Here is a 14,533-nt window from a genome sequence, read left to right as displayed (position 1 = left end):
TGTAGATACGGAGGAGGAGATTAGACAAACCTTTGCAAGTGCCATGCCTCTCCCCCTAGGCACAGAAAAGGGGAAAAGAAGCCTTCTGGGACAGGATATCAAATTGAGGAAATTCATAAAAAAGAAATATATGAGAGCAGCTTTCTCTGTTTGTAAATATTTCTTAGAATGAACATGTTTCAGTTACATTTGCTAGCATTTAAGATTATGAGATCTGTATATTTTGGCAAAATTGTGATGCATTTCTGGTATTCTTGGAACAGGGTAAAGGTCCAAAATATTTTTCAGAAACGACTCCGTCACTTTCCTAGCCAAGCGTTCCAAAAAAAAGTTTTCGAAAACGATCCCGTCACTTTCCTAGCCAAGCGGTGCGAATTATTTCTTTCAACCTTGTCGGTGTCACTGAGCAGAATTTTGCTCAATTTTCTTAAGCGCTAAGTCAGAGCTTTCAATCAAGCTTCAAGATACTGGGTATACCTCAATAACATGTTAGATAGTTACCTAACTTGTTTTCTAACTTGAAATATCTATGAGCTAAATGCAGCAAAATTTCAAAAATAATTGCTTGATGTTGAGGCTTGTTTCACTTTCAGGTTAAATACCAAAATGCAGTCCATCGAGAGGCCTTAATTAACATTTGATGATGTCAGATGATGAAAATATCACGATGATGATAATATTTTATACCGCCGAGAAACGAAAATATATTGTCATTTTCGTTTATGTTCAATCTATACCAAACAAATATATTACCCCGCATTATTTTTGATGGTCATTTGCAAAACGATTAATTCTAATTTCCAAGACTATATGCTAGACCTTATATCCTCACAATCGAAATTGCAGACATAATAAAATAAGGCATTGACTTGGTCTTAAATCTTTGGTGCACTATATCCAAAAGTGGTGTCAAGGAAGGGGGCAGGGGAATTCGCTCCACTACTAGGATCATGTCGGATTGCTTGCTGCTTTACCTAGGATTAACCGCCAATTATAAATTGAAGGATTTCACAGACCGGCTACGAAGTACTCTAAAAATTCTCTAACTGATTAACAACGCCGAAATGAGAAATGTCCTGTAGTTTATCTGGTCCCCGTTGAAACTGGAACAATAAAGCTGGAAATTGAATGTGCCGTAGAGTGAGAGAGGATCTCTTGAAGAAACAGAACCAATCTATACAAAGTTCGAACGTTTTCATTATGAACATATGTAAACATCGAATATTAATATGGCTTAGAATTTAAATCTTCTTAAGTAAAATAAATTAATATTTACACCGGAAAAATGACAATAAAGGCACAGTTTTTATAGTAAAACATGATCGAGACATACCACCATTCGAGAAATACATACACAGAAATATATTGCTTAGTACAATCCAACTGGCTGATCTAAAAACGCACCAAGTGTAACATAAGAAACTGCATATAACTGTCTACTAAAAATTTACATATTTGCATAATTTACATACATGGACCTTTTTGAAATGGATCTTCACGCATAAAAATTGACGTATTTAATAGCTATATCAATACCTATATCATTTTAAAACATAGATATAGAATATCACTTGATCTAATTTGACAACTTCCTACATATATGATAACATCTAAACTTCAAAATGGCACGGGAAAGTGGTAAAATTTTGCTTTCAGGTTAAAATCCGCATTAAGTTAGCGAAATGTTTAATCTAACTCAAAACATGATGCCATTTTTAACTCTACGTTGATCCTAGTCTTCGAGGAAGGTGTTTTTCTGGGCTTTGAAAGAACAGAAGTACGTTCTTGTAACTTAAACTTTTTTGCAGAAAAAAAAAGAAAAAAGAACATCATAATAGAAATTATGAATACAGGACTCCAGATATCGTAAAGCGACTTTCCGAACCTGAGATTTTAAAGGCTTGGGCGACACAGATTTTTTAGGACTTCTCTACATCCTGTTCCATACACAAAATGCGGTATGCCTAAGATCCTATGGTATGCGATTGCTTCAAAAACAAAGTTTTGGCAAAGTATTCTGGTTACTCTGTTTCATTTACTGGAATTGTTCACAGTTTTCACGTAAATCAGATGGCAACTAAAATATGTTCTTTTTTGGAACCGTAAAGTATTTGAATGCAAAAGGTAATTAAGAACAATTTTTGAAAGATTGTTCTGAATTTCCGATAACTGAAATAACCGACAATTTTTCATAAACTCAGAAATATCAACAGAAACCCTTTAGCTTTAAAGTCACGATAAATTGGCAATATATATTTTGCCCTGTTGGGCAACAAAATATTTGTAATCCAACTGCATATTTGATCTCTTCAATGCAGTTTTAGCAATTCCTAAGCAATTCCAAACTGTGGCAGTGTAATCAAAAGTTTTTCATCAGCTCTAAGGAACTAACGATATGTCTAATCCGCAAAAGCCAAATGAAAAATATTTCTATTTTCAAGACGGGGCTATTTCTTCAAAAGGAGGCCCACTTTCGAACCTTGTGACCGGTGGGCCGGTGGACCAGTCCGCCAATGATGACTAAAAGTGCATGGATCTTTCACAAAGCCAATCAAACTGCTCTAAAACTGGAAACATGCTTACGAATGGAAGGCCTAAATACAACACTGACCGAAGAATGTTTTCTTGAATGTCCAACAAAACTTAGGTAAAATTTAATTGTACACAAATACAGTTTTACTCAGTAAGAAAAATCTGAAATAAATGCTAACGACCAGACTGCTACTGAAACATTAAGTACCATCTATCGAGACATCGGATTGTCCAGGGAGTATAATTTATTTTTAACAGCGTTAAAGGGACACAATAGTTGGTTTGATTTACTATTAATAACAGTGGGAAACTTTCCTATTCTGCAAAGCTTCAACTAGCAACCGAAAGGGACAACGGTGGGTACCATAATAAGGTGTCTCAAAAGAAAGTCAACACGTGGCAAGCTTGGAGGGAAAACGTCTTGTAAGGGCATTGGGTTTCTGGACCAAAAATTCCAAAAATCAGGAGAGTGGGGTAATTTAAAAGGAAACAAGAACAATACAATGCAGCAACAACAACAATTACTATAATCGAAACAACAACATCCCAACTAATTGCAAAGGTGTAAATATAGATTAGAGTCTTGGGATTTGAGCTGTTTCCTATGATCGCTTTTCATCACTCATAAATCTGTATCACATTGGTTGGTTATCATGAATTTTATATAATAACAGTATATGATTTGGGCTCTTTCATGACAATAATATGTTGCGAGACGCTCATTAAGAGGCAGGCTAAAATGTGCTCTTCGTTTTTCAATGTTTTAACTTTTCATACTTGATCAACAAGAGTAACTGAAATTGTCCAATACAGACTGATGGTATCATGCCACAAAATTCAACAAGCATTTTAAGACATCTGGTTTTCGTAACGAAAACAGTAGTTAACAAAAGAAATTCGCTGTACGTCGTAGCTTTTTACTGTTGGTGGTTGGAGCGTCCCAACGACAAAAAATTGATTGGAGCCAAGACCTCTGCTAATTGTGCATGCAAAATCATCGCAGACTTAACGCTTTGCAAAGGTAAATGGGACTTTGAAACAGAAACCGCCCTAAAGAAACGTATGAATAACATGGGGGGGGGGGGGTTAAATAAACTTGCTGTGCTACAAAAGGAAACGAAATTTTTGCCAGTCCTATTCAGGAAAACGGGGGAACAATGCTTATTCATCTCATACCATTCACATAATCAACAGTGAAATAACGACATCAAGATAACAAAATTAAGCTACAAATATAATTTACATACAGGTCGATATATTGCCTACGCACAGATCTGGCATCAAAATACCGGTCGCCTTGGTGCATATCCTTGAGGCAATCTAGGCCTAAGCGGTGGTCGAAATCGAGGTCGTTGCTGTGGAAACCCTGTAGGTCGATTTGGCCTAAATGGACGAGGTCCGCGCATGCCTTGTCCTGGGTGCCTAAATCTATTCCCTATATGATGTGATGCAGCTGGAGAGCCTTGTCCCATGTTTTCGAAGGGTTCTCCCATATCCTGGTTTTGGCCCCGCATTATCCCGTTTAGGGGCATCTGATTGTCATTATGGGTTCTTTTAGCGAAAGATACATTAGCATGTCTAGATGTTACATCATCTTCTTGTGCAAATCCTAAACGTCCTGCTTGAGCTATGTTCTGTCTTCCGGAGAAGTCTCTAAAGTTTTCTTCCGACATCTGATTATGAAAGCCTCTCTCTTCCCTTTCCTCTCTGTGATTATAATTACCACTTTGATTTAGCTCCTTTTGGCTAATCATGTCATTTTGAAACTCTCCCGCCATGTCAACATTGAACTCTGATGATTCCCCACGGCGACGCCCACGTGATGACATTTCATTATAAGCATCTACCCCCCGATTTTGATACATATGCGGCACTTCATGACGCAACCCTGGTCTCACTTGCCTAAAAATGTGCTGATTTGCAGAGCTGAATGAATTATCTTGCATAGGAAGCGGACGATCGGGCGAAAAAGGCGAGCTTGCCGGTTGCAAGCCCCCTTCTACAATATCAGCTGGCCTACTAAAGTGCATGATTGAAGCCATTTGTGGTTCGACTGCCTGAAATCGTAAATCATTTGAAGATCCAGGAATGTTTTCATCTTGCCTGTGTTGTGGCTCTGTTTGGTAGGCAAGCCCCTCGTTAACATTATGTCGGTCCCAGTCATGTTGGCTGAGTTGTTGCTGTTGAAATGCTCCCCTATTTTCATGCGACAACGACTGCTCTCCTTGCAAAAATGGAGACTGGCTTAAGTTTGTGTGCATATCAAAGCCCCCTTGCAACGCATGGTCTTTAGAGGTCTCCTGGTGGAAGCTCTGCGGGAAGATGGGTCTGACATCAACAGAAGTAGGAATATTTGGCCTTAGATTCAGCAGAGGCTGGGAGCCTAGCAGTGACTCGTTTGTAAATGTAGCTGGCTGCATATCAAATTGAGGTATTGAAGCATGAACAAAGACCCCCGGTTGCTGAAGTGCTGAAGAAACAAAAGTTTGAGGCAGTTGGCTCACAGGATCGCTTTGGAACTTGTCCATCTCAGGAGTGGGAGACCTTTGAGCATTATAATAGAAATTATCATGCTTTTGAGGAGTTTCTGTTTGAGCCCATGGTGCCTGTTGGTTGAGCTGAAAATCGTCTCTTTGTGCTTGCCCGTCCAACGATTTCTGTCGCTGAATGAATACATCACTATCGGTAGAATACTGTGCAATCAACTTTGGACGGCCCGACTTCTCATCATTATTGTCAGTTTCCAGTTCAGTAAGATCAGAAAGGTGACTACCCTCTCTTTTCAAGCGATTAGAGTCTGTTGTCTTCCCCATTTCAGTGGCTTGTTCCCGCTCCGCCCGTCTTCTATCGAAAATCGTCGTGGGTCTGTTATCTAGCGAATCGTCTGGTGTGACCCGTTCGTTATTAGCATCAACAGAAAGCTTATTATCCCCCGCATCGTTTGATAGTTCACTTGACATTCGCGATATTTTCGGGCTTTTCAAGTACGAATCCTCCGAATTATCATCAACGGACTCTTCCCTTCTTTCTTCTCTATCACCAGTATGCGAATGCTTTTCTCTGCTATGCCCTCTTGACCTTCTGCGATGATGAGATCTTCTAGAAGAGCTATGCCCTGATTCTCCATGTTCACTTGAAACTTCAGAAGAATGGTGTCGATCAGCAGAACGTCTCCTGCTGGAGCTGCTTTTCCTGTGCCTACCATGTTCTTTAGTTTTGTGATCTCGTCCATGCTCGCTGCTATGCGACCTCTCTTTGTCTGATCTATCTGACTTCTCTGAACTGCGATCTTTCTTTGATTTCTTGCCTTTGTTTAGAAGCTGGCTCAAAATATCGATTGGTCGAACTGTATTCCCTTCTGATTCATCCTGCGTTGGCGTTGTTGATGATGCTGCTGACATTGATGGGAAACTTTCCGAAACTGGCATTTGAAATGAAAGCTCTGGTTGTGAAAACGTCAAGCCAGTAGAACCCATTTGAAATTGGTCAGTCAGGATGTTACTTTGAGGCAACTGGCCGATTGAAGAGCCAATAGGAACTTGGTCTCCAATAAATCCTTGGATTTGTTGCTCAAAGGACAACTGACCAGCTGCATTGGCTAGGCCAGGGAACAGTGGCGGCGGTGGTAAGTCTGAAATACCACCAAGGTGGGGATTTGGGGCCATGTCAAGGCTATTCAAAGGAGCAGTAGTTGTTACTGTCGACCAAGTGCTGTTGTCTACCAATGAAAACTGACCACTCACAGGGAACTGGCTACTTTGTATTATGGCTGGAAAGGCTGATGATGATGGCAATACAGTCAGCTGGTTAATGACGTCATTCTGCTGTGCCTGATCTTTTTCAAGCACAAGCCCCTCTGGTGTGCCTTCCGGCGAAGGCACAGAATCATCTGATATAGGTGACATTGCTTCGTTATTTAGTAACGATCCAGAGGGCTCCGTTGCAACAACAGAGGCAGTAACTGTATTTGAAGTTGTTCGCAAAGATGATGCATTTTTTATGCTTGTGTGGACGATGCTTTTTGCTTGCTGGCCTTCTGTTCCAACGATCATGTTGCCTAAGGAATTTGAATGGATTTAGCTAAACAATAACAGCAATGGGAGATATATTTTGATATATTTAGACATTTGGAAGCTGAATTGTAGCAACTTAAGATGACAGTTTAAAAGTATATGGATTTATTTCTTATCCACGAGAGTTACCCCCCCCCCCCCAATTTTTCAATTTCTTCTTGGGAATCACAGCTTGTGAGTATTCCACCCCGTCCACCCATTGGGGCATTTACCTAGATAAGGGTAGCCTTTTTGTAAAAGAACCATAATATATGGTTCAAGACTTCTTATAAAATTGAAAAAGATGAAATTTTCTGGTTTTGTCACCAACTAATCAAACTATCTCATAGTTGTTTGATTCTAGAGTATTTGTAAGAGCAGGGGGTTGTTTTTTAAAGGTGAGCATAGGGAAATATCAGAAAACTCGTAGTTGAAAATTCAGGTTTTCTTTCGACTTTCTAGCCCTGCCATGTTTTTCTAAAAATATTAGCTTCATGATTCCTAAAACTTGCTTCTTAAAACTTTCAGACGGTCTCCATCCATATGTGGGGACATTTTTTTATTTACATTCTCTTGACACTCATGTTCCCCATTTTTCTGCTCTAAGACAACACCCCCTTTTTTAAGGTAGGAGTTACATTTCACCTCTTCGCGTGTCAATCTGTGGGAGCCATCAGGTGTGTCAGTCTGATTAACCCAACAGAAATAGGGAAACGAGTTGTTTCAACACGCCTAAAGGCGCTTGGGGCTATCAGTACTACATACAAAATCGTACGTAGGGCCAAAAAAGACAAATTAAGTGCACATGAATGTTTAAATGGCACAGGTTATGAATGCTGAAAATATTCAATTTGATTGATATACTTGTGAGTAGCAACAATTAACATCAAAATAATTTTTGATCAATACTTTTGCATACGCAGTATTTTAGGTATCATGACAGTCGAAATCAATTTATACTGCTTTCAAGTATGTGGCGTTGATCTGATGAAGAGTTATGCTCGAAACGTCGCAACAATATTCAACTTCCATGTATTAAGTCGTACTTTTACGATATCTTAATGTTTTGTGAGAACATTGTTGGCACACTTAATTCAGGCCTGGCCATTTGTGGAGAGCCATGGCTCTTGCTCCCCTCCAGGCTCTCCTCAAACGCTGGAGGGGAGCTACAGATTGCTCTCCTAAATTGTTCTAAAAAGCAAACTTGCTCTCCTTGAAATCAATTTTTCCTTTGTTTCTATTCTTATAGCTCACCTGAATACTACTAGGAGAGCTGTTTACTGCTCCCCTTTTTAAAGTCTTACGGCCAGGCCTGTTAATTGGCAGCAGTTTTTGAATCAAGGAGAACCTACACTATGGAAGTAGCAAAAAAATTGATTTGAAAGCTATTCTCTTTACATTGACTGCTATTCTAGGAATGTTATCCAATTCTTGTTGACGTTTCGTATTCTCATCCCTTTTCACGTAATCTAATTTAAATTTTGCACTGCATAATTTTCCATGTCCGTTGATTTATCCTCTGCACGCCCTTCCCCTTTATTCTGATCCCAACTTCATCCATTTTTTCTCTGCGCCAAGGTTCATTCTTAAAAGCCTTACTTGAATTTTTGAAAATCATCCTCAATGCAAAAACAAATCAAGTAACCGAGTAAATGTAAAAATTGTCGAACATTAAAAAAAACTAGAAAGGGAAAAAATAAACAAGGGAAAAGAAATAAACAAAGCAACAAAAAGATCGATACATTAAAACAAACAAGAAAAAAGGGCGAAGAGCAAATCAACAAGAAATATTTCGGTGGATTCAAATGCAGAATGGAAAACTTAAGATGTGAATCAGGTACGATATTTTTAGAAAAGGCTCCCGTGATTAAGATACGTGGTGTTGAATAAAATTTGCATAGACCAAGAGATCCAGAAAATATTCAGCCATAGAACTATCACGGATGTTTCCGACTCATTGAATGGGTTTTTCTTTCAGTCAAAATATTACGTATGCTATAAAAATTCTAATATGCTTGTGAGATTCTTGTAACTCTGTCACAATTTAAGTAGAACATGAAATTATCAGCAAGGGGTATACAATAACTCGCATTATAACAATATTTTTCAACAGAAAGGCATTTTGAAAAAGAAACTAGAAAGAATTGTTTGACAGACGCACGAAAAGGCATTCAAATGTATGTAGAAAAGACGGAAATGAAAAATTGCGAGGTTATGAAATATAAAGATAAGGAACAACATGGCTCAACGCTTTAAAAATGCAGTCGAAAATGGGGGAAATATTTTAATCGTCCTCCGAAAAAAACAAACTGAAAGCAGAGTGAACAAAGAAAATGCCTAAAAGCTTGTGTAAGATGCACTTAAGAGTTTTCAAAACATAACTTGAACCGATGTTTTGGAAAACAAAGTAAAAAATAAACAATTATTAGACAAACTCACCATCTGACAAACTAACGGTTTGCAACTTCCCATCAATCATAATTCCCATTGGCTTCAGAGCTGATGAGCGTGCAGACTCATTTTGTCCCATAATATTCCTGAAAACATCTTCTGGATTTGGAATGTTTATAAGGGACATATCTGAACTATCCCCAGTTTCTGAAGGCTGCGAATTATCTCCCATATCTTTTCCAGCATCGTTCGGATCATACATGACACTTGATGGATCGTAAAGTGGTCCATCAGGGGTCTCATTTTCAGAATCACTGCCAAGGTCCATGTCTAAGAGGGCGATATTATCTACAGTTGGGTCCTCTGGTTGAGACAACTCGGTTTTCTTTGCAGCCAATGACTGGAGTCCAGACTGAACAAGGTCACCGATTGCCTGAAATTCGCTTTGTTCTTCCGCATCTGAAATGGGTTCTACTTCATACTCTGGTTTGGAGTTCTTGTTTTCTTCTTTCTCCTTTTGCTTTTCCTCCCATTTAACTTTCAGTTTCTTTACTTTAGATTCTACTTTTCGCTTCATCGAAGATAGTCTACTGCCGAATGTTTTATAGGCCTGGAATGAAAAGAAGCTTCTTAAGAGACATATACGTAAAATACAACATTGAAACAGGGGCGGACACTTGGTCAAATATTGGGGGGGCAAGCCTATTGTTTTAATAAGATGACGTCACATTTCCCATTGTTTTAGAACAAAAGACCATTGTTCTCTGAAGTATTGGGGGGGCGATCGCCCCCCCCTCGCCCCCCCAAGTGTCCGCCACTGCATTGAAATACATTGAGGCAAGAAAGGACACCTCAACAAAACAGGCAGTCTGGGCATTAGAAAACAGTGACAGGTACTTAAATATATGCATTTAGGTACAGTACATGTCTTGGTACTTAGATCATTAAACATTTTCAGTGCAACATGGAGCATTCAGACTAAAGGAATTTGCTTGAAATTCTCCGTTTAGAAATCCAGTTGTGATCTAAATATTCCAAGGATTGCTTGGGTTACTATGGGTTAGTGCTTCAATGAAAGGCGGACTGAATTGAAGTGTCTCTTTCACTTTGACCAGTGATTGATGTGCATACTTCTACATACCTCACCCAATGTGTAAACAAGGACAATGTCAATTTAACAATAATCATACTAATAATTACAATGATGATTGTGTTGCTGATGATAATTGGGAAAAACATTAATTAGGTTGATGACGTTGATCGACTAGGATTAAGATGACAAATAATAATGATGACAATGATGATGACATTGTTGATACTAATTATGATAACATAGCCAAACTTGCCACTCACATGAACAATAACCTTTGCTTCCTCATATGCTGCATCATAGTATGTCTCACTGTGACTTAGCATGTCAATCAAGGCTCGCTTGTCATTAATACATCTGCTTAGCTTGTTGCAGTACATATCAAGCTTTTCCTTGGATTCTTCAAACTCCTTTACAAATTTGTTTACACCTGATCTATCTGTAAAGTCAACAAAAAGATTGAAGTTAGAAATACTAAAACAATTAATTATTCAATATTTTGCATGAAACTGAGAAGAAAGGTGCTAAATAACTTGGAAAAGATATTTATACATATGTCATATATCATTGCAATTTTTCATTACCAACAAACAAGACATGAACAATAGCAACAACATAATCATAGCAAGCAAAGTCTAGTACATCAAATAATAACAAACCAAACTGTCCCTCACAAAGAGGTAATAGTGGCAAGGGCACTGAGCATGTGTGTCACAAGAAACATGTAACAAGTCCCCTTACAGGAAAAATGCACAAGCTTGATATTTGAGAAGGCCTTTTTCACTCTCAGTTAAAAAGCCTGCTTTTTACATTGCCATTATGCTTTTGAACAACTAAGGTCCAAAACCCCTTCAAGCCAATAAACACCAACAACCAATAAACACCTTTAACTTGCTTCACTGCTTCCAAATCTGATGCATCAACTTTCAAGGAAGACATCTGACTATCTTGTGTGCTAATTTCACTTTCTAACTCTTTCATGCTGACAATCATATTCATAACAGCTGACATCTGAAAATGAGAGAAATCAATATGCCATAAAATACTAAATTGATCTTATGACTGCATTCTAAATGCATAAAAACAGGAAGGAAGCAAAATCTTAAACAGCAAAGCCCTTTCCAATTAAATGTCCTGGTAATATTGAGTGGGTGGTTCAACACATGGATATGACTATTATTTTTTCTTGTTTGTTTCTTTTAAATTTTTATTTTGTATTAATTAAAAATGTAATAGTTTCATGGATTGCTCATTGAAAGAGATTTCCATATATTAACTGAAAGGGCTTACCCAATAACATTTAGAATCCAAAAGGTGACAAAAAATTCAAGGAAGGCATGATATGCTTGAAGATCTTTAGGTTATCGATAAACAGTCAATCTAAATATTGCTAAGAGTTGCTTATGTCTACATTAAAACCCATTGGCAAGTAAAATTGAAAAGCTGTATGATATATTATTCTCAAGAAAAAAAATGTTAAACATACTTTGAAGTCAGAAGGCAAGGGCTTAGCAGCTGCCTTTTGTTTGGCCAGCTTTTCAACTACTTTTTCTGTGGTTTTTGATGCTTCTGAAACTTTTGCCTTTTCTTTCTTAACACCACCTGAAGCTTTTAAACAAAAGGAGAAAGCATGACAAAAAAATTCACAAGATCATATTATTTCTATACATATACATATAAGATATACAGTAACTCATATAAGACAAATTGCTTTTATTTTGAGTTGTAGCTGTGGTATAAACGTATGTTAGAGTGCAATTCTTGCAGTATGTTGGAAGCACAAGACATGTCTTTTAGATTAAGGCTCAACAACTATAATGTGTACCGTTATAGGTTTAGCTAGTGACCCTTGGTATCTCAGGCAGAATTTTCAAACGCTTTAATTAAGATGTCCACAGATGGGATAGCACACAGTACTATCTTTGCACTGTACTAACTAAAAAGTTCAAGAACAATTTATTTCATACATCAATGTTTCCCAAAAGTTCAGGGCATAATTTCAAGGAGAGGAATTCCTCGTTCAGGTTGTTCAAGAATTTTATATACTGGAAGCAAATTCATTAACTGAAAGCCCAAATCATCTATATTTCAAATTATATACATTAAGATAATTCAAATCTTTATGGTGTATGAAATGTGATCTAAAATAATTTATATACTATGTGCAAAAATATCGAACTATTGATGAAAACAAAACTTACTGTGCAATGAACGAAGCTTGTCAACAAAGTCTTTTTCATAGACTTTTCTTTCTTCCCAAATTTTGAAAACCCTCTCCACCTGCAGATTGATCTTCTTTTCGCTTAAAATCAAAGGAAAAAGTCATTAATATATTTTCCAATGTGAAAGCAAAAATAAACACACCAACAGCAGTTATTCAACAGCAGACTGAATGAATAGCTCTTTAGATAACTTGAATATATGATACGCTCTATGTAATATAGACTTCTGGCTGACAAGCACTAAAATTCAAAGAAAAAATCCATAGTATGTGAAGATAATCAATGAACATCAATGTGACCCTGGGAGTAAAAACCTTTTCAGCAAGAATATCATAATTTTAGTGAAGAATACACTATATGTTATACAAATTTATGCATCTCAAAAATTAACATTTAACATCCAAAATCAGTATAGAAATTCACAAACTCAAATAAAAAATCAAAGCGTTAAATTGAAAAACTCAATAGAAATCGATACATACTTCATATAAGGAATTGTTTCTCTAAATGCTTTCCCAAAGTATTGTATAAGTTCTTTTGACTTTTTTCTACTATTCTGTACAACATCATTTGCTAAATAGAAAAGCACCAACTTCCTGTCTGTTTTGCCTAAAAATCAAATGATTATGAAATGAGTCTGATACAAATATATAAAACAAATGTTTAGTACAACAAGGAAGATAAATCACATAAAAATAAAATATTTTTAAGCACAAACTTCAGGAAATTTGATCTTTGAAATAACAAACTGAAAATCAATTGTGTCTGGTGTCATCTGCTAGAAAAAAAACAAACTCTGCCGGATCTTCTGTTTAGACATAACAAATTTCAGCATGCAATAAAATTCTTTTTTTGCCCTGAATTTTGGCAATGCATCAAGATTATCAAAGATGTTTAGGAAATCAAGAACTCTGCCTTGGGATGGTTACAGGGGTTTTTTAATCTGAATTAAATACCCAAATGGCAATTGAGTAAGGCATCTGTCACCTGATACAAATATGTAATTATTGTCAAGGGCTCCATGTGCAAAATTCTCCTTTAAAGTTATATGGTTGCAAGATCATCAAGTCATGTTATATTTTTGCTCGCAAACACAGTTTGATAGGAGTTTTAAGTCTTCACTGAAAAAAATTGGGCATTTAAGCCTTTATTCTGAGAAAACAAGCCAATGGGAGAAAATTTAGATGCAGTACAACTTTAGGTCACTAATTAACATATCGTGTATGTTCAATTCCAGAATTGGCAGCATCAATAAACAACAATGTAAAACAAATTCTCAAAGCCATTGCAGTTTTCAAACTTTCCACCAATATGCCGAGCTGTTCTTATTCATAGTTATGTGGAAACTGTTTTAGGTACCAATGTGAGCAATCGCTATACAGGCGGATCATCAACGGGTTGTTGCTAATGCTAATCTTTTTATGCCTCGGCAATTGAACAGTTTGCAAATCGACATAGAGGGTTTATAGCATGGCAAGCAGTTAGATCAATTGCATTTCCCGAAGAACAACCTACAATAAGGCTGAAACGGAAAATTTTACGACGGGTAGCTTCAGAATATTTTACCGGCCTAGTTTGGCATACCGCTTCCTTTGGTAAAAGAGGCCACGGTTTACGGTTGTCGGTTTGCAAAGTCAGTTAGTTATACTAAAGTATTACCCTTCTTCATCATGTCGATCCATATCGAAAGAATTTCCTTGACATGCTGCCTGTGGTGTATTATCCATAATGAAACTGTCTGCACGCTTGTTTGCGACAAGTCCATCGCATTTAACTTCTTCTCGAAGGACTTGGCGTTGAAAGTCGCCATTTTGACGGCAGATGATAGGGACGTGCACGTGCTACGCATGCGTCAAGGTCCATGTCGGTTGACAAAAATTATGGTCACCACTTTTTCGTTTTTCCTATGAGTTATAATTTCACCTCCCCCCCCCCCCCTTCATTACAGAACTCAATTCCCACAGAAATAACCTCGAGCTCAAATATAAACATCTTTAAAGCAAGTATCGATATGTCAAGCCGCATCTGTACACTAGAACAAGTGAGCTAGGTATAAAATGACAGGGAATCTACGGTACTTTGATGTATTCAATGAGTAATTCATTTATATAATAATAATAATAACTAGAAATAGCTCTTGCTAGTACTGCCCGCAAACAATTAGTTCCTTGATAATGATTGTTTTGAAAATGTAGGTCAAGATATTCGAAGAAGACACCATCTTGGGTTTTCACAATTCTATAAAA

General features: G+C 37.3%; 1 protein-coding gene across 1 annotated transcript; it reads right to left on the bottom strand.

The window, feature by feature from the left end:
* Nucleotides 1-1,018: 1,018 nt before the first annotated feature.
* Nucleotides 1,019-14,126, bottom strand: LOC135687028 (uncharacterized). The gene is made up of 8 exons (XM_065203457.2): nucleotides 13,947-14,126; nucleotides 12,770-12,896; nucleotides 12,267-12,367; nucleotides 11,552-11,673; nucleotides 10,950-11,076; nucleotides 10,329-10,504; nucleotides 9,024-9,585; nucleotides 1,019-6,589 (listed from the first exon to the last, which is right to left on the bottom strand). The coding sequence occupies exons 1-8, from the start codon at nucleotides 14,095-14,097 to the stop codon at nucleotides 3,813-3,815; spliced, it is 4,143 nt and encodes a 1,380-aa protein (XP_065059529.2). The 5' UTR covers nucleotides 14,098-14,126; the 3' UTR covers nucleotides 1,019-3,812.
* Nucleotides 14,127-14,533: the final 407 nt, after the last annotated feature.

The sequence above is a fragment of the Rhopilema esculentum genome, chromosome 20 (assembly GCF_057945365.1).
Source record: "Rhopilema esculentum isolate cy_ngs chromosome 20, ASM5794536v1, whole genome shotgun sequence".
Lineage (NCBI taxonomy): Eukaryota > Metazoa > Cnidaria > Scyphozoa > Rhizostomeae > Rhizostomatidae > Rhopilema > Rhopilema esculentum.
Note: the sequence above shows the minus strand (reverse complement) of the source record. Positions and strands in the feature narration are given on the sequence as shown.

What these genes read in the sequence shown, in the direction of transcription:
- LOC135687028 (XM_065203457.2), bottom strand. Translation starts at nt 14,097, where the DNA reads ATGGCGACTTTCAACGCCAAGTCCTTCGAGAAGAAGTTAAATGCGATG. An exon ending in CAAGCTTCGTTCATTGCACA is followed by an intron (nt 11,674 to 12,266) that starts GTAAGTTTTGTT and finishes TTTGTTTAAAAG; the next exon opens with CTTCAGGTGGTGTTAAGAAA. An exon ending in CCTTGCCTTCTGACTTCAAA is followed by an intron (nt 11,077 to 11,551) that starts GTATGTTTAACA and finishes TCTCATTTTCAG; the next exon opens with ATGTCAGCTGTTATGAATAT.